Source organism: Haliotis asinina, chromosome 14 (genome assembly GCF_037392515.1).
Source record: "Haliotis asinina isolate JCU_RB_2024 chromosome 14, JCU_Hal_asi_v2, whole genome shotgun sequence".
NCBI lineage: Eukaryota > Metazoa > Mollusca > Gastropoda > Lepetellida > Haliotidae > Haliotis > Haliotis asinina.
Genome location: NC_090293.1, coordinates 3,381,758 through 3,401,667, shown reverse-complemented (window position 1 = coordinate 3,401,667; position 19,910 = coordinate 3,381,758). Strand labels below are relative to the sequence as shown.

Here is a 19,910-nt window from a genome sequence, read left to right as displayed (position 1 = left end):
TGGCACCACATGAGCCTCAAGAAAGCTGTTAGTGGAAGTTAACCAGCGACGACTGGCCGACTTCTGGCAGGAATGTGAATACGATTAATGCGAATCGTCTGTTCACTCTCTCTAACACATGTAGGTCTATGAATCTCATCTCAATTGTTAAGAGGCAATTTGTCCATGGTTCCCACTCATCTAAGACCAGTATCATATGTTATACTGCCATATTGCTACACTGTCATACTCCTACACCGCTATACTGCTACACTGCTAGACGGCTACACTGCTACACTGCTATACTGCTACACTGCTATACTGCTATACTGCTACACTGCCATACTGCTACACTGCTATACGGCTACACTGCTACACTGCCATACTGCTACACTGCTATATTGCTACACTGCTATATTGCTACACTGCTATATTGCTACACTGCCATACTGCTGCACTGCTATATTGCTACACTGCTATACTGCTACACTGCTATACTGCTACACTGTTATACTGCTACACCGCTACACTGCTACATTGCTACACTGCCATACTGCTACACTGCTATATTGCTACACTGTTATACTGCTACACTGCTACACTGCTACACTGCTATACTGCTACACTGTTATACTGCTACACTGCTATACTGCTATACTGCTATACTGCTACATTGCTATACTGTTACACTGCTATACTGCTACACTGCTACACTGCTATACTGCTACACTGCTACATTGCTGACCCGTGAAGGTCCCGGGGTAGAATAGGCCTTCAGCAACCCATGCTTGCCATAAAAGGTGACTAGGCTTGTCGTAAGAGGCGACTAAGGGGATCGGGTGGTCAGACTAGCTGACTTGGTTGACACATGTCATCGGTTCCCCATTGCGCAGATCGATGCTCATGTTGTTGATCACTGGATTGTCTGGTTCAGACTCGATTATTTACAGACCGTCGCCATATAGCTGGAATATTGCTAAGTGCGACGTAAAACTAAACTCACTCACTCACTCGCTACATTGCTATATTGCTACACTGCTAGACGGCTACACTGCTACACTGCTATACTGCTACACTGCCATACTGCTACACTGCTACACTGCTATACTGCTACACTGCTACATTGCTATACTGCTACACTGCTAGACGGCTACACTGCTACACTGCTATACTGCTATACTGCTATACTGCTATACTGCTATACTGCTACACTGCTATACTGCTACACTGCTATATTGAATCGTTTCCTAAATATACATCCAATAATACGTCTTGGCTCCCACATAATATCCTCTCAAACAAAGTATTCCCTACCTTGTACAGGTATACCGTAATTAACGGTTTATTATCTTTCCAAAATTCATATTTGAATCCACGACCATTTACACGTTTAAATTGCAACGCAAGCAGCATGTGGGATGTGTGCCAGCTGGTGTTGTCAGATCATTAGACGGTAGCCAGTCTAATGATGTGGTTGCTGTTCAGTGGTTTCAATACTAAGTCCCGTGAGCATGCGCGTATTGTATTTCTGTTTTCATTAAAACCTGTTCATACGCAACATCACCGCGAAGGACAGACACACGAACGATGTGTCTCAAAATAAGCTCACTTTCATCTCAAATGTTCATCAATGTAATATCCATACAAAACCAACAAAATTCACCATTAGTTGGTTTGTTGTTTATCTTTGCCAGTGAATACTTTTTAAGCCCTATAAATTGCAAAAATAGGTAAGTCATGTTTCTGATGTTAGCTCTGGGTTGCAAATTCACTGGAAGCAAGTCATAAGTTGTAACATGGACATATTCTATGACTGTTACATTCGTATCATTTACCACCGTAGTACACCATGCTTGTCATCTCTAATTACACTAACACCACCACTGTACACATAATGTCATTAACAAGAGGTCAAACGTACTATATGCTATACTTGGAAATACACTTTCTCAGTAGAGTACAGACTCTGTTACCCTTGTTGGGTTCGAAGTCCGCATGACTTTACCGAGAAAGTGTACTCTCAACTTTAATATGCGTTACACAGGACCAGCAGCCAATGAAGATCGTTACATGTGACAAGGATATTCACCTGGAAATGTTGTAGAAGCTTGGCTAATATTGCAGCTCGCTGAATATTAGGATCTCGCACTTTATTGCAACAACCCTGTTGTACAGTGCAATAATTAGTACTATAAATTTGTACTGCCACTAAATTGCGTACTGTCATTGTCATTCTTGTCATGAATTTCTACTGATTTTAAAACTTAGTTGATTTTAGAATGGCCAACAATTATGACACAGCGTTACATTGTTGTCATGGCGCAGTAATTCATTGTTTCACTAGATTCCATCAGATACAAATATGTTGTATTATGGTTGAGTCTAAGATATACACTGAATCTATATATGGTGTTGCGCCCTAAGAAGGAATCTTTGAAATGTAGGAAAAATATGTAGTTGTCTCCCTTCCCCGCCTGATAGATAAATTATTCAAGTTGTTCGGTTGCTGGGTCTCAGGTAATCCTGGTCCTGAATTCTCTTGGTAGGTTGTTTTAGGGTAAGTAGCAGTAAAGCTGCATTCCAGTCCGTAATCACTCAGATACATGAGGGATCACCGTGACGAGGACAGTGACGTCATTCGGGGTCAGCGGGTCTCACATCGATCTCCACATTTCCATATCGACTCGATCACCGTGCGTGGGTAGACATGTCCTCCAGCCATTGGTCGGTATCCGAGGCATTGACCAATCAACGCCATCCACTGGTATATTTACATTCCAAAGCTGTGCGTGTTTACCAACCCATTCATACATCACGTGACATCCTGGAAGTTTACTATCAGCTTGGGAATGTTTCTTATTGCATCATACAGGCTGGAAGGTTTCCATTACGCTCTAACTCGCAAATACGTTTCACACTTTTTGACCGCAGTTTATAATCGCCTTTGTCCTATATTGACTAACACTTGTACCGCCCCACCTTGGCGATAATCCTAAATTAAGAGTTAGGTGTTGTTCTTGCTGTCTACAGATCTAGGTGCGGGTTGATGTAAAACTATGTCAAGAGGTGAGACCACTGTAGTGTGTAGAGTGGCTTATTGCATCATGGTGTGATAGTCATACACCTGGTGTACCTGGGCTAATGTTTTGTGTACTACTCATAGCGTCGGGTTATGGTTTCTGACGGCAATTATTACTGAGATAGACATTGTGAAAATACTCGGATATGGCGGTTTGTGTATAGATTGTTTCCTTTATTCATCTATAGTGCGCCATGTTGTACAATTGCTACTGTGATACCCGTAAAAAGCTTAATTGTTCTTAATTGAACGTCCGGCACCCATAACACGAATAAGCAATTCTTGAGAAATTATTCATTTAAATATGTCCGCGTTGCCTAATATCTGCCTCCATGACTTAATGAGTTATATATACCCACACCCATCCCAAATATGCACTTACCTATTTTTCGTAAGCAGATCACCCAGCCAGATCATAAACAATATGTGTTATTGTATACAGACGTTTTCGGATAGCTCAGTGTTGAAGACAATTGTCAGGAACAAGCTAATGAAATGTTTCAGTTTGGGTGTTAGTTCAAATGAGCGGCTAGACATCAAATGGCAGTGAACGAGTCAGGGATGCCATTGACAACTTACGGCAGACATCCACCCAACCTGAAGATTTTAAATGCCACACCCCATCTAAACAGTCTGAATATAAATGTATTGATTTATTTACATTTTCCCCAACCAACCCTCTATTCATGATTGTTCTGTAAAAATGTAACCCATTTGAACCTTTGCTGCCCTGATTTGTAAAATCACGAACGTCATTTCTGGTCGTTGGTTTACATTTCAACTGACGATTAATCAACCTCTGAAAGTTTATAACTTGAAAATTGGAAGCATTAACGGTGATAGGGGTGATACAGAGGCCATGAAGAAAATGTACACTTCATCTGTTCAGGGCTTCCATATTACAATAAGGGCTGCGTAGCTACCGCGAGGTCCCGGAACAGTGAAGGGTTTACATCCGCAATAGAAACACAAATATCACGAAACAAATTGCCCTCTCAGTAATGACATGGGCAGTTTCTATCCGTTTCGCTCACCGTAGTGCCAACTGGCACCAGCACAACAGGCGCCATCTGGGACAGATGCATGTGACAGTTTGTCATTGGACATATGTTTTTCTAAATGCTAATCGACTAAACATGTCTTAGTCTAAACTAACTTAGTCTGTGTAAGGGCTTTAGGGCGTGCTGTTTTTGTTTCAGTGTAAATATGTCAGTGAGTACTCGTTTCCAATCATTGTTTTAACGTTAGTGTCTTGCCAGCTGTTTCATCAATCATGGGACGAAGATAACGATGTTTAATGTTACGTCAGGGTAATCTTTGTGTTTTGACTTAAACTCTGCAATTTTTGCCGCCTTTTTCTTCCAGTTGTTGATATAATTCACGGTTTAACTCATATGGACATAACAACAAATGTAGCTATCAGAATACATACTTTAAGGGATTAAGCACATACTATGGGGTAGGTGGACTGGCACTGAAAAGGGTGAACAGGACAGACTATTGACAGATAGTGCTGGACTGTGATTGGGCAGGAGATTGGGGGCTGGTGGACTGTGGCTGGGCAGGAGATTGGGGGCTGGTGGACTGTGGTTGGGCAGGAGATTGGGGGCTGGTGGACTGGTTGGGCAGGAGATTGGGGGCTGGTGGACTGTGGTTGGGCAGGAGATTGGGGGCTGGTGGACTGTGGTTGGGCAGGAGACTGGTGGCTGGTGGACTGTGGTTGGGCAGGAGATTGGGGGCTGGTGGACTGTGGTTGGTCAGGAGATTGGGGGCTGGTGGACTGTGGTTGGGCAGGAGATTGGGGGCTAGTGGACTGTGGTTGGGCAGGAGATTGGGGGCTAGTGGACTGTGATACTAGTCATCTAATTAGTAATTAGCAAACGTGTGTGAATACCAAGACGACGGGTGTACAAGACTAACCCAACCTCACTAGCTCTTCACAGCCCCACCGCCACCCCCCTCCCCCTCCCCCAAATCAATCAGCCCCAACACCTCCCCACAGGCCCCAACACCTGCTCCCAAGGACCCCACACCCCGACCCTTCTCTTCATTCATCCGCCTTGATCTTACATAACTGCACAGGTACTGTTGAGAAAATTCTTCTTCTGATCTTTCCTCCCGCTGGCACGAGCACTGTATCCCCGTCGCCAACACCGACATTTACAGCGCGACACCCACAACATCACTGCAAAGTGGCGACCTTCATCCCGCCGGATCGATTCCTCCCTTACACTAGTGTGTTATATATAGTACGGAATGCTATTTGTGTCTAAAATCAATAGTCAGATCTTTTAAAAAAAACCTTCAGTTCCCTCTCTTGATGTAATATTAATATTTTACAGAAAATGTGTCCACTGCAAAAGACAGCTTCAGCACTGTATCTTATGTACATAAAACAAATCTAACTAAACATGCACCTGTGAAGGACAGCTCACTCCCCTTGAAAACAATAACCTATGTATGGCATAGATCACCTCGATAACATATCAGAGAAGGAAGCGGGTATACAATTACAAAGGAAGAATTAACGGAATCCTCTGTTACATAGCCATAAACACCACCTTCGACAACAACAACGACGACGACGGTAGTAACAGTGGTGATGGAGTAGAGATCAATATTATTATACTTATCACCAGTACATAAACACGCATAATCATGCAACAATCTCTCTAATTTGGCATGACCTTGTTTACACATCTGAACACCATATACGGTAGGAAGTCTGTTTTTCCAGTCATCGTTCCTAGAAACGTATCCTAGATTATAGAAACCAGCTGTCACGAACTTGCATCAGAAACGCGCAAATAAATAATAAACATTAATCACCAAACCAACACTGTGTATCAAGTGAACGATGTTGTTTCTAAATTACACACCATCAACTGACGCGTAAATACCGTAGTTTTCATCATCAAAATAATGGCGTGTAGAAGCTTGTGGTAGAGAGTTCGTACAAAGATACCTACCGTGAAATGACAGTCTTAACCTATATACCTCCTCTCAATGCTAACCTGTCCTAAATAACCAGTTTCTCTTATTTCATCACATACTTGAAAAGCGACGTCCAAATTATACGCTCTTGGAGTAATTTCAATAACGAACGGAAAGGTACAGTAGATATGTCGTAATCGGGATTGTTTGTAAACATCAAAGAAGGTCGTGGTGAATGTAGTCACGTGGTCATGACGTCACGCCGTCTATATAAAGCCCACGCATCGCCATGTGTTTATATCGTAAAAGTCGACAGCCACGCGGGTTTGGCGCACACGAGTAGCTGAACATTCACTTTAAGGCTTCGTCTTCAGTGTTTTTGAAGTAGTATCACTCGAAATGTCTAAAGAACTGCTACAGGTTGTCAATATAGAAGAAGTGTGTGAACCGATGCTCGGTGGGAACGAGAAGGGACAAACGATAAAATATGTGTTTCATACAGTTCAGAAGGTAAGAAAGTTACATTTTTCTGTTCATAACAATTTCAAATGATAATATCGCTGTAGTTCTGCATTTGTTTCACAATTATTTCACAACATTTTCATTTTTCATGTTTATTTAAACAATTCGCTGTACTGTTTTCTCTTAGACGACCATTACTAGTGTAAACACATTCAAAAATTGAATTTTAAAGACAATATGGAGGCAGTTTTGTTGGAATGACATAATTTATTTAACTATTGATTTTGCGTATTCGAAAACACTTAACATGATTTTGTCACCGTGGCAACTACACCTACTGATGGCTGGAAGTGAGGGGGAAGCAGACGACATTTAGTTCAGTCTGGATTTGACCGGACTTGGAAAGTTGCCAAGGAATGGTGATTGATTTTTCTTCAATCCTGATTATTTTGTATGTCTTGGAGACAAAAATCGATAGCGCTAGGAAGCTTCCAGGGACGCGTAATCTTGAAGGAAGATTGTGACGTATGTCGTTGCCGTAGAAACCAATTCTTCAAAAACGTCGCCGATCGGTCTCTACACCGAAATATTGATTTTTTATTAAGGTGTTTGGCTGGACAGGATGAGGTTTCTATCACTGCGCCTCTAGTCATCTATGCCCGTCTGGGAATTAATTCCCAAGCCACACCTTAACATTATTAAACCAATACACGTGAATCTTCGCTAAGAGTGCCAGTGAATTCAGCATGCGCACAATTGTATTCATGTAGTTGATAAGTAGACACCTCTGATACAGGTGAGATAAAGTGCATTTACGTAGCAAGTGTGTGTTGGGGGGACGCTGGAATGGGTGCATGCTTTAGTCCGCACTAAAATCCGGTTTTACAGTGCTAATAATTTTTCAGGTCAACCCACTTGGTAGAGCAGATATAAAAAAACTGCTGCCATGAAGCGGAACTGTAACACTGCGTTTTAAAAGATATCATTGAGAGCACCTATTCATCTCTCCATTCTTGAACTTCAGAACTTTATATTGTTGATAGCTTTAATAGTATCGTAATAAGTTACAAATACATACGATCATGTCGCATATAGACATGTTTATCTGCCGGGTGTGTTTGGTTTTCCAAGTCTGCCTTTATAAATGTAAGTTTCCTGGTAAAATCCCACTTTATTTAAAGTCAGGGTGGATTGTGTGAAGGAAGTATCACAGTTAAAACTTCCTTGTTGGTCATGCAACAAATTTCAGAAGAGAGCCTCTCGTTAGTGTTGTCATAGTTACATCAGTTCAAACCCGCCACATACACCATTCCAAAACGTACGGGATATTGGATTTACAAGACTGAAAAAATTGCAAATGATGGTTGAATAAGTGAGTGAGTTTAGTTTTAAGTCGCAGCAATATTCCGTCTGTATGGCGGCGGTCTGTATGTAACACGCATAGTTGCCCTTTTACGGCAAGCATGGGTTGCTAAGGCCTATTCTACCCCGGATCGTCACGTGTCTGCAAACAATGAAGCCAAGGAGGAAACAGATGATAAAGAAACATCAGGGAAATGTGACAATTTATTCCATACCTTTGGAAATGTTTCATCTGTATGAATATATATTACCTTTTACTCATATGCATTGGCAATGTCTTGCGGTATGTTCTCAAAGTTAACTGTGCCTAGTCCGTTTAAGTTGGCAATGCAGTATGTTTCAAGTATTTATCAACAGCATTCAAGTGAGCATTGACCATTTTCCTGGAGGCTTATACACATTGTTTTGTAATGTGGAAGGGCACGTGTCTGTAAGGACAATATGTTGAAACCTGCAAAGACCTGGTATTTATATTGGTACGCTGACATATCTGGTGACTGTCCCGAAAAGAGTTTCATGCTGGGAGTAGATAAAACAAGTGAATGACTCATTATTATAACCTCTGACAAACTTGCCCGGGCCACTCATTACAGTGAGTGAGTGAGGGATCGAGTATTGTTTTACACCGCTTTTAGCAGTATTTCACCAATACATCGACGGGGGACACCGGAAATGTTTTTTACATATTGCACCCATGAGGGGAATCAAACCCGAATCTTCAGCGTGAGGAGTAGACGCTTAAACCACTAGGTTACCACATCGCCCCCTCATTACAGATAATCGGGGTAAATTATAATTCATTTGTGTCAAGGCTGGTTCTTCATGTTCCGTGCTTCCTTTGAAGAACTACCAATAAGATTTTGTCACAAAATACATTCGGAACTGTGAATTCATGGTCCATTTCTAAAACATTATTATGCATAAGGAAAAGAAATTTATATGTTGACATTTTCAACCCAGCCACTACAAGACACTCCTTGTAACGGTTCGTTGATGCTCTGATGCCATCCATGCCGCACTGTTGTCGCCATCGTTTGACTTATCTAACTATATTGACATACTACATCTATCTACCTAATTCAAAACATGGAAATACATCTTCATGTAACTGTGTTTCTAGTACATATACCTGTATCTTGGGTACATGCCTTGAGCATTTAGTTACCTAGGCGCGTCTCTCGTCGTCGAGTTATCCCCCTTAGTTGATTGGTTCTCAGGACTGTAGCTGTGTGCTTCGATGTAATTGTGTTAAACCCACGCAAGTGTATTGATCCCCCCGTGATCGCCCGTTAACGCACAAGCCCCCTCGTATCTGAGATATTTTCGTCAGCAGTTACTCCAAGCAGATCACTAGAGCTCACACGTTGGCATAGCGCCAGTGACGTCAGTTGATTCACTGAGAGCTCTCAGACATCACTCCGTTAAGTCAGTGCTGCCAAAGGTGATAAACGTTACTGGATATAGAAACATTAATCCATGGAAGAATCGCATTGATGTTAAACAGGGAAGTAACGTCACAGAGGCGATTGTTACATAGTCTGGGACCCATCGGACTAAGCCTGAAGCCAGGTGGTCATGAACTTTAATTAAATCCATATATGGAAAAGACGTTTATTTCCACATCGGAGAAATTAATCAGTGGATTCCATTTTTATTTGTACCTTTGCATATAACCGCTTGACTCTGATTGAGTTCGAACCACCCCCACCCCCACCACCACCACCCCAACATGCATGCACGCACGCACGCACGCACACACACACATCCCCACTTTGAAAAAATCCTGGATCAGCCTATGATGTTACAAACATTATCTGAATATTTGATGTATGAAAGTCATGAAAGGTCACGGCATAATTAGGGATTACATTATTACATCGCTGAACTGTACTGATGTATCACTGGTCAGTCTGTACGACGCTGTTTGATTGAAATCTTGCATTTAACGTGAAATCCATAATGGAGGTTTATCAGATATATACACATATACATGTAATATATAACTTGAATAAAACAGGGATGTAATTTACATCGTATACATAGTGCGTTAATTAATTTCAGGAAGAAAAAAAGGATGAAGTGGACAGTACTACGACGGCGGACACTGTCGACAGCAGCACGGACGTTAAGAGTGGTGAGGCGGATCGAGGTGCCTGGGGCGGCAAGCTGGAGTTCATCTTCACCTGTATCGGCTATGCAGTAGGACTAGGCAATGTCTGGCGGTTCCCCTATCTCTGCTACAAGAATGGTGGAGGTAAGACTGAATAAAGATAATAAAAATATATTTGCACTTAATAATTACCACACTACCAATTTTGTTAGTGAGTATTTTCGCACCATACCAAAACAAAACTTGTGTCTGGGCTCATCTTACTTCAAGCGCCTCATTTACATCCGGGTAATGAGTCACGACGTATTTGAATGACGTTATTGTTTTGTTTGTTTGTTGTTTCACGCCACGTTAACCAGACAATCCATGAGCATGGGATACGGGATCATATAAACCAACAAATAATTCATGGATATGTTTAAGGCAAGCATCACCAAAGAACAGGTTTCACCAACGACTACAGCCATTCTGTTGTCCATTCGATGTCTTTGTTTGTAAATGGCGTAATTAAGACTTGAACGACCCACTTGTAATGCGTGTTGTTATCACATGACCGGGAAATAATAGGAAATATGTAGCAGAAGGTAGGAAATTGTATTGATGGCGCGAATCGCCCTAGGCGACTGTGGTTGTTTAATTGAATATGTATTTACGTAAATCCTTGTTAGGAAACAGATGTACACTCACGACAGATCTCGCTCATTGAATTTCAGTTGGACATCCTCGTTCTAAAGGACGAACCAACATAGCGGTAGCTATACGTTATATTTGCCGGACATCACCTACTTAATCATGACGTATTGTGCCAAGGTCACATCTGGGGTTAATTTGTTGCTATAGCTACCGCCTCCAGATCAAGAGTAGAATTTTTTTATTCAATTATTTATTTAATTAGTTAGTTAGTTGACGATTATATCACATCGATCGAAAAAACGTCTGTATCATGTAAACACCGTCATTTAGATATACAAAAACAAGAATATCGACGAACTCTCCCAAAGATGATCAATATTCAATTATTTGGTGATTTGTTAACATTTTAAGCGAAAATGTCGTTTTAGAAACACAGAAATGATTCGAAATTGTATAATGTATAACACTGGATATCAACCGTTAGGATCGGGGTTTTAAGTGACATCATAGTGACATATAGATGTTAACGTTGTTTTGGATTCCGGAGGTGGAGGCGTTGTTGAATATATGAATGTTGAATAGCCGTTCCAGATTCAATATACCAGCAACAAAATACAAACAAACAAATACTTGAGACTAATCCTCCGCTTCATTCGCAGGAGCCTTCCTCATTCCATATGTCATCATGCTGGCGGCCGTGGGTCTACCTCTGTTTTACATGGAGCTGGCGTTCGGGCAGTTTGCAAGTCTCGGACCTATCTCTATCTGGAGAATCAACCCGCTGTTGAAAGGTAATGGATTTTCAAAATCTAACTGTTTTACTGTAACTATTGAGGGGATGTGTTTGCCCCAGATTCTGTTCTTCATGCCATATTGTTTAATTGTTCGATCAGCCTATTCTTTATTACTTCATAAGAATGTCAAAACAACCCCGTTCTTTCCCAGCCAGAAAACTGAATAGTCGACTCATTCACATTGATCTGATAGGGATATTTTATTAACATCGTTACTCCGACAACGTTATTTCCGTTATCACGAGAACAACAAATAAAATATTTATTCCATGAAAATGACAATACTCAAGGGTATGTCAGAACAATATGTCAATAAGATGGTGTCTGAAATACAAGAGCTTAAGTTGTCGACTGAACTGTCGCATCCGTTGGCTCATATTTCACACAGCAGCGAAATCGTGATTAAGATGCACTGTTGCTATGGCAACCGATGTATTCTTCTATTTGTATGTCTACAGCACTAATGTATGTCTCTGGGACACAGTGAGATAACGCAGGTAATATTAGATTTCCTTACAGAATATTGATTTGTATATTTCAGGTCTTGGGTACGGCATGGTACTTGTATCATGGCTGATCAGCTTGTACTACAACGTCATAATTGCGCATACGCTGTTTTACCTCGGTGCCTCCATGACACCCGTGTTGCCATGGACAACATGTGGAAATGCATGGAACACCAACAGCTGTCTCCCCCATAACTTCTCAGACAATGGTATGTATTCAGGTTTTACTGATATTGTAAAGATTGGAATACGCAGTGTCGAAAAAGATCATTTTTGTATTGTGTTGACAAATATAATAGGGTTATCTCCCCTTAAATTGCAGCCGTGGTGCCCCCATTACACCCCAGCAACGTAACGGTCAACACCCCTGCGGAGGAATATTATAAGTGAGTTATTGAGCAGCGAATATCATCGTACATTTCATCAAGGTGTTAGATCGGCTTGCGTCAAAAAGCAACCAAAGGTTTAATACGACCAAAAATGAATTTTAGCTCCAAAGTAATGTTACATGGTGATGTTTGATATATATGGAACGATTAGCTTAGCGCTGGTGTAGCGTTGTTTCAACAGCATCCAAGAAGTTCAGACAGGCTAACGCTGTTAATGTTTCATTAGATTTTAATAATTTGCGTGAGTGACTGCGTGGGTACCTTATGTCGTCCAGACTACGATTCAGGGGCTAGATTTTCGAAGCTCTCTTAGCGCTAAGAAAGTCGAAGTTGATGTTAATGTATGGCACTTACGACTATTTTAGCGATGAGAGTACTTCGAAAATGTAGACCCAGGTTCGCTTCCTGCGTTGGGTGCAATGTCTGAAGACTTTTCGTGCTGTTATTGTCTGGATATTGCGTGAAGTCGAATGAAACGTCTGCATCTACTTCGAGTGTCCCAGTAACGCTCTGACTTGTTTGTTTCAGATACTTCGTTCTTGAACAGAATGACAATATTGGGGAACTTGGGTCGGTTAACTGGAAACTGGCGCTTTCCCTCCTCGGCGCGTGGGTCATCGTTGGAGCGTGTTTAATTCGGGGCATACAGTCCCTCGGAAAGGTAATTGTTACAGTTTCACTTGTTATTCCTTTAGGTTATCTGTAATGACCCGATACTGTCTTTGGTTATTGTTCAAACTATCGTTAATACTTCACAAAACAGTCCTAACCGTTGCATGTACTGAACACTGCCTTATTTGCCAGGAACTCTTAAATCCCACCGCGAAATTATTTATGAAATACTTGAATGTTAATGAAATAATAAGGATGGCCCCCACATCTTGTGAGTGAGTTAGTTTAGTTTTACGCCACACACTGAGCAGTATTCCAGCTATGTGGCGGCCATCGCCCCTCACATCTTAGCTTTGTTGAAGAGAACACCTGTACGGCACTCAAACATGGGGACGGTTCAGTTTTGTTACCAAGTTGTCTCCCTTTGACTCTATGCGTTGCTTTTACAGCCGCTTGTGTCAATTACAATGTGGTCACCTTTCCTGCATGTGTTTCAGGTGGTGTATTTCACTGCTGTCTTCCCTTACATCATGCTTACCGTTCTTCTCATCCGGGGTGTGACGTTAGAGGGTGCCCTCGATGGCATTATCTACTATCTGGAACCCGACTTCTCCAGGCTTGGCGACCCGCGGGTAAGTCCTCGTCTTCTCGAGTTAGTGAATGAGTAGGATTTTAATTCAGCAGCGCCCTGTACAGAGAGTGTTGGATTCACATGAAAAATATGTCTGCGGATGAGGCAGCTAAATCAATGTCATGGCCCCTCAATAGTCGTTCCCTTATTTCTGCCTATCAGTATGTTTGTGAGGATATCCACCTTGGTAAGCTGCATGTGAAGTTGATCCTGTTGGGCTAGTTGTGATACTGTGTAGCGCCAGTAGGCAAGTATTTTGCCCCTTTCTGCTGGTGATGTTGGTCTGATGTGAGGCATGCTTGTATGTGCTGTAGGTGTGGAGCGACGCGGCCACGCAGATCTTCTACTCCCTCAGTACCTGCACAGGTGGGCTAATCACCATGTCAAGCTTCAACAAGTTCAAGAATAACTGCTACAAGGACTCCATCATCGTCGCCCTCATCAACTGCTCTACCAGTATCTTCGCTGGCTTGGTCATCTTTTCCATCCTTGGCTTCATGGCCAAAGAGAAGGGTGTCTCCGTTGCTGATGTTGCTGATGGTGGTGAGTGTAGATACTGTCAACTGTAACAGAGTCTATAATGGACGTTCTGGAGTACTTTCTGTCTGGTGTTGGCCCTGTAATTATCACCCCACCCCCGTGAAACAGAATCTCTTGTAACTGGATAAGCAACTGGAAATGCAATGTTAATATGCTTCTGAACTGTGCTCCAAGTTACTAGTTTTGCAATGGGAAAATGTAAACGTTGACAGTGACTTAGCGGGAAAAAAAAAATTTGTTTGTGTTTACAAGAATGTATTGAAAAAGAGTGAAGTATGTGGTTTGCCTCTTCTCCAGGTCCGGGGCTGGCGTTCGTTGTGTACCCAGAGGCTATATCCCGTATGCCCGTCTCACCTCTATGGGCGGTCTTCTTTTTCCTCATGATGGCGACTCTCGGATTCGGATCTCAGGTGATACATCTAATATTATTGATCGCAGTCATAAAGATAATTAATAAAACATAGCAATTGCATTAAATTTGTTTTATAATTATTAAGAATAGTTAATAATCAAAATGATGGTTCTGTTGAATGAATTGTGATCGTCACAATAACGCCAGCAGCGACGACATTGAGAAAATATTTGTAATGTTGATGAAATTATTATACACAGTAATTAACTTCAATTAAATAACGAGGGTGATTTTGACTATTCTAGTTTTGTGTCATGTTTTCGTGTTTATTTGTGGCCAAACCAAATAGTTTCACTTTGCACGTATATGTTTTCAGTTCTCCATGGTCGAGTGTGTGATGAGCGCCTTCATCGATGAGTTCCGCTCCTCCCTGCCCGGCAAACTGGCCTCAACAATTTTCAGACTCGCTATCGTCATTGTCAGCTTCCTTCTCGGGCTCCCCATGGTGTGCAAGGTACACAGCTAACACAATCACAATAATAATGAGAACGGTTACGTTAAATGAGCAATACGCATGCCCTAAAAGTTGTTAACGGACATGTGCAGTTATTATCCAGCCAAAGGAGAAATATATATATTTATATTGCATTCACAGCTCCAGCTGAATACAGTTAACAATTGAGATCAAAACCAATTGTGTTAATCAAACCACCCCGTTCAGAATGACTGATAAACGTGCTTGATTGTTACGTATGGTTAGGTGGACAAAAGCAAACGACTAGGTGGCGATATTCTTGCATATGCGGGCGGTGGCGGCGGGGCGGCGGACTTCGATCTGAATAGTTGTTATAGTCGACAACAACCAGTATTCTACATTTAGAAAATGTTGAATAAGTACAGTGAAAATTCAACAGACGTTTTTAGCGGAGTCATATCTTTTCAGGGTGGTATTTACCTGTTGAATCTGGTGGACTACAGCGTGGGCGGCTTCCCTCTCCTCGTCGTTGGGCTCATCGAGATCGTCGCCCTCAACTGGATCTACAGTAAGTGGGCATGCAGTCCTTAGGTTGTTATGGGGATCCTGGATACAATATGCCTCATGCGCCCTATGTTTGTCGGCATGGGGTACATGACGAATCAGTGAATTGGCCAGTGTCCTTTGGTTGTGAGTTTTTGCTCATCATACCAGCCACAGATTGTTGGCAGACCGTCACCATGTTTCTTGTAATGTAATACATTATAACATGTCCTGTTTCATTGTGAATGATAATGTGTGTCAGTGGCACAGTTATATATTATATATACAAATGACATATAAATGAAAAACGCACCGTCCTTGGTTCTCCCAGTGATGGGTTGCATACTTTAGGTAACAGGATACACAGTTTGTGGGTTCGAATCTGATTCCTCACTGTTATGAATCTCTGGTTTTCCCTACAATATCCCTGCTTGTGTGCTTCATCAAAGTGGTGATCAATATGAGGTTTCCGTCCACATTACTCCATAACCAAACAGCGTCAAACTCGAACCCTTCATTCATTCAACCGGGGCGTTCTGGTAGCCTAGTGGTTAAAGCGTTCGCACGTCACGCCGAAGACCCGGGTTCGATTCCCCACATGGGTATAATGTGTGAAGCCCATTTTCTGGAATCCCCCGCCGTGATATTGCTGGAATATTGCTAAAAGCGGCGTAAAGCTAAACGCACTCACTCATTCATTCAACCAAAACACTGTCTGCAGGTTCATACTGATGTACGCATTGTTCACAGAATTCGAGCGATTCTCTGAGGACATCGAAATGATGCTGGGCATGAAGCCAAACCTGTACTGGAAGATCTGCTGGAAGTTTGTCTCCCCGCTTGTGATCGGCGCCACCATCATCTTCAACATGGTGCTGTACAAGAGTCCCACCTATGAGACAGCCTCGTACCCCGCGGCCATGTTGTCAGTCGGCTGGCTCATCGTGATGTTTCCCATCCTTGTCGTGCCTCTCTACTTCATGTACAAATACTGCGTTGAGGGCGGATTCTCGGTGAGTTCTCTTTTCTTTCACCACTGGCTTGTCTCTAAGGGGCTCGACCAACAGCCGACCGGGTTGGTTTGACTTCCCAACTCAGTCAGTTTAACATCCAGTGTATGTAGAAAGAGCATGAATGTTGTAAAGAATGATGTTAACCTCAAGGGGTGAGTGAGAGACACTCCGAGGATTTGTGTCAGTCCGTGGACAGATGTATTTATAGCGTACAACCTGATCAGAAGCATTGATTATATTAGTGAAAGTATTGTCCTTATGTGATTTTCCATCTTCGTTGTGTGACCTTGCACCTCTTTTTCAGCTGCTGGTCTACAACATGGCACCTCTTCCCCAGTGGGGTCCCAACAAGCTTGAGGATCGTCAGAAACACAGTCGGTACGCCCCGTCAGAGGTCCAAGTCGACGATATTCAGAAAGCACGCCCCACCTTCCTTTTCGGCAGCAACGCTTCCACTATGACGGCCGACACGAGGCTCTCTCCGGCGTCCTCCGTCATCAACAGCCGGGTGTCACTCAGTCCCAGCGTCGCCAATGTTTGAGAATGGAACCGAAAAGAAGCAGACGACAATCAATGCAATGTCGGAAACGGCGGGAAGATTAGAAGGAGCTTTACTGGAAGTGGAAAATAGCAGAATATGCCTGAAACTGTTCGCACGGCAACAGGTTATGAATGAAGATAGCGCGATGCGCAAATAGTGGTGCTAGGGGGTATCCTTGGAGCGGCCAAGAAAGTTCCAGGGCATCCAGGTGTAATTAGATTCAGGCAGTCTGTGTTAGATTCAGACTCCCGAAGACGTCCTGACGTAGCCTCTGATCGTGACTGTGATAGATTCTCACAAGCTGTGATAGTATCGGACACACACGTTGAACAGTATGTGATAGTATCAGATTTTACAATCTAGGCATTACACTGTCTTGTGACGTCACGCGCATAGACGGTACACCTAATGACATATCTTTGTGTTGTGTGTCACGTGCGACGAGGATATGACTTTTATATCCATGAAAAGACTCCCACATTCCCGGACACCAACCGACATTATAGTTACCATAGAAACTTGTGCGATGTCAAGGAGGAGGAGTACAAGAAGACAGTCTCCACAGAACATGTTTTTGTTTGACTGATCTGTTATATTTTGATGAATTTATAGTGTGTCACATTATCCGGTCCAACTATCCGATCAATGACGGGTATTGAAATGCTTTTATGTACCTCTGAGAACAAATTTTCTTCGGATTGATGGATTTAACTGAGCAAAAACAATTTGGCAATGTCTTTTCACCACCTTACTAAATGAATCCAGATTCTAAAATGGTTGTGTTTGAAGTACTTTGCACAAATTGCGATCTGTCCAATGTATAGACAAGAAGAGATTGTTTATGTAGCCTATTTAAGAACATACGTAAACATGCATTTACAAATGACAAAAACCAGAAGCATTCCATAGTCAGGTGCTTTTGTACGCCGTACTGGTTGTGCCACGTGCAGAATGTACCAAAGCTATTATTTTTATATAGTTATTATACGCCAGATTATTTATGATACACACATGTTTGTGTCTTGAACACGGGTATATCATACGCATTTTGGAGTTAATGCATGGAAGTATGCTGTTCTCTCACAGATGGGCATTATACCACAACATGACCACTTTGCTGATTACTCAACAGATCTGCTGACTCTGAGACTCCTGATAATAACACTTCATTCACGGCCGTTCTCAAATTCTAAAATGTTGTTTACTTCTATTGTTTCCAAGACAAACAAATTCATGATGAGAATCCTTACAGCCATTCCATGTATGAGAACAGATATGTCAATGTTGAATCTGCCCCATATTTTTCCATGCTGTTACACTAAAGGCTGATGAAACCAGACCGATAGTAAGTGTCTTAAAAGGTGTAAATATGAAACCTAACAGACAAGTTTGTGACGTCCTAATTTGTTTCCCAACAACGAGTACACTGGTATGATTTGTGTCTGATGTATTTATGTGATACGTTTAGGCTGCTTTACATGTCAAGCACTGCCAGATTTGCCAAAATATTGTCAAACCATATACGAGAGGCGCAGCAGTAAAATCTGTCGAAACTCGCTAATCTGAATTCCTGTCTACAGCAGATAATTGTGTTGATTTCTTATTCATGTATGTAATGTCAAATACCATTTCGGTCATTAAGAAGCCCGTTTTGACAGATTACGCTGTAAGTTCTTTCACTGGTTCCATCCTATTGCTCGGATGGCTTTTATACCGCTATGTGTTCCCGTTGGCAAACTATTTACTGCCAATGTTTGGGTTTTCTTGTATTGAGAACTATTTTGTAATAAAACCAATACTTATATTTTAATTTTGATTATTCAATGTGATATTTGTTTTATATCTTTAGCAGTTATTTTCAGGCGTTGCCTTTCGAACTATATCCCATTTAGGGAGTTTACCATCTACATCCGAGGCATCATTTACACCATAACTACACCAATGTAACTGTATGCTAAAACACAATTCTTTATGGGAAAGTCGGCGAGTTATGCTTTCTCACACGTTTTAAAAAGGTCTTGGAATGCCAAGTAAAAGCTCTTGATAGGCACCAATCGAAGAATTGATCTCCATTGAAAAAATAAACTACGACCCATAGAATTAGCCACCAACCATGGGATAATTACTTAAAACCGGAAGCCGGTTAATTTCATGTTGACGCAGATGTTCACCAACAGCATCAAACGGTCTCATCGACTCTATCTGCATAATGTTGACACATCTACCTAGGAGATAAAGTATACCAGATGCCAATACGATTCTTCAGTTTGGGCATTTTATCTTTTGAGCATTTGTACTAAACGGTCTGTTTTATTTCCTTAAAGTTTATTTACAGTATTGTGTAATTTTGAATTCCTGTAACAATGCATAACAAAACGAGTGTCAGATATTGTGCCACCGTAACCGTGATGCCGCCGGAATTGTACAGTGAATATAGCCTATGATTGGACAGACTTTGTGACTTATATTTACAACACGCTCACTGTTGGCAGTGTCGGTGTATATGTGTATATATTACCATGTGTATATTGTGTATATAGCTGCGTTTAGATGCTTTTTTGCTATTGAACGTATGTACGTTTTACTGCTGGATATGTTCATGGAATAAAGTGATCAAGAACATATTTCCCATGTGCTTCTATTGTTGACGTTGTGGTGATTGGTTTGACATGGTCAAGGCCGTCTGTGGCTGATATGGGAGTCTGTGAGCCATCGAAATGTTTGTATATCATCGTATGATATAATAAAGTGAGGCAACTGAGGGTAAGAAGGAACTGCTAAAATATGTGGCATTACATGAACACTGGATTCCACACAATACCAAGTGTCAGGATTGTTATGTAATGTGTGCATGTAAGCGATGCAAGAGGGTTTATCAGATGAGTTACAGAAATAAACATCGATCTAAGGATTAACCGATAACACGCTGATTGATTAATCACTTCCACAGTGTCT

The 19,910-nt window shown here is 41.8% G+C and overlaps 1 protein-coding gene across 1 annotated transcript; it reads left to right on the top strand.

Moving 5' to 3' along the window:
- The first annotated feature begins 5,985 nt into the window (after window positions 1–5,985).
- Window positions 5,986–19,577, top strand: LOC137261273 (sodium- and chloride-dependent glycine transporter 1-like). Its single transcript, XM_067798994.1, has 13 exons — window positions 5,986–6,502; window positions 9,878–10,070; window positions 11,219–11,350; window positions 11,895–12,068; window positions 12,182–12,245; window positions 12,777–12,909; window positions 13,358–13,492; window positions 13,806–14,034; window positions 14,329–14,441; window positions 14,760–14,897; window positions 15,327–15,426; window positions 16,152–16,414; window positions 16,719–19,577. Exons 1-13 carry the CDS (start codon window positions 6,392–6,394, stop codon window positions 16,953–16,955), a joined length of 2,022 nt encoding a protein of 673 aa, XP_067655095.1. The 5' UTR covers window positions 5,986–6,391; the 3' UTR covers window positions 16,956–19,577.
- Window positions 19,578–19,910: the final 333 nt, after the last annotated feature.

What these genes read in the sequence shown, in the direction of transcription:
- LOC137261273 (XM_067798994.1), top strand. Translation starts at nt 6,392, where the DNA reads ATGTCTAAAGAACTGCTACAGGTTGTCAATATAGAAGAAGTGTGTGAA. An exon ending in AATCAACCCGCTGTTGAAAG is followed by an intron (nt 11,351 to 11,894) that starts GTAATGGATTTT and finishes TGTATATTTCAG; the next exon opens with GTCTTGGGTACGGCATGGTA. An exon ending in GCGTTGAGGGCGGATTCTCG is followed by an intron (nt 16,415 to 16,718) that starts GTGAGTTCTCTT and finishes CCTCTTTTTCAG; the next exon opens with CTGCTGGTCTACAACATGGC.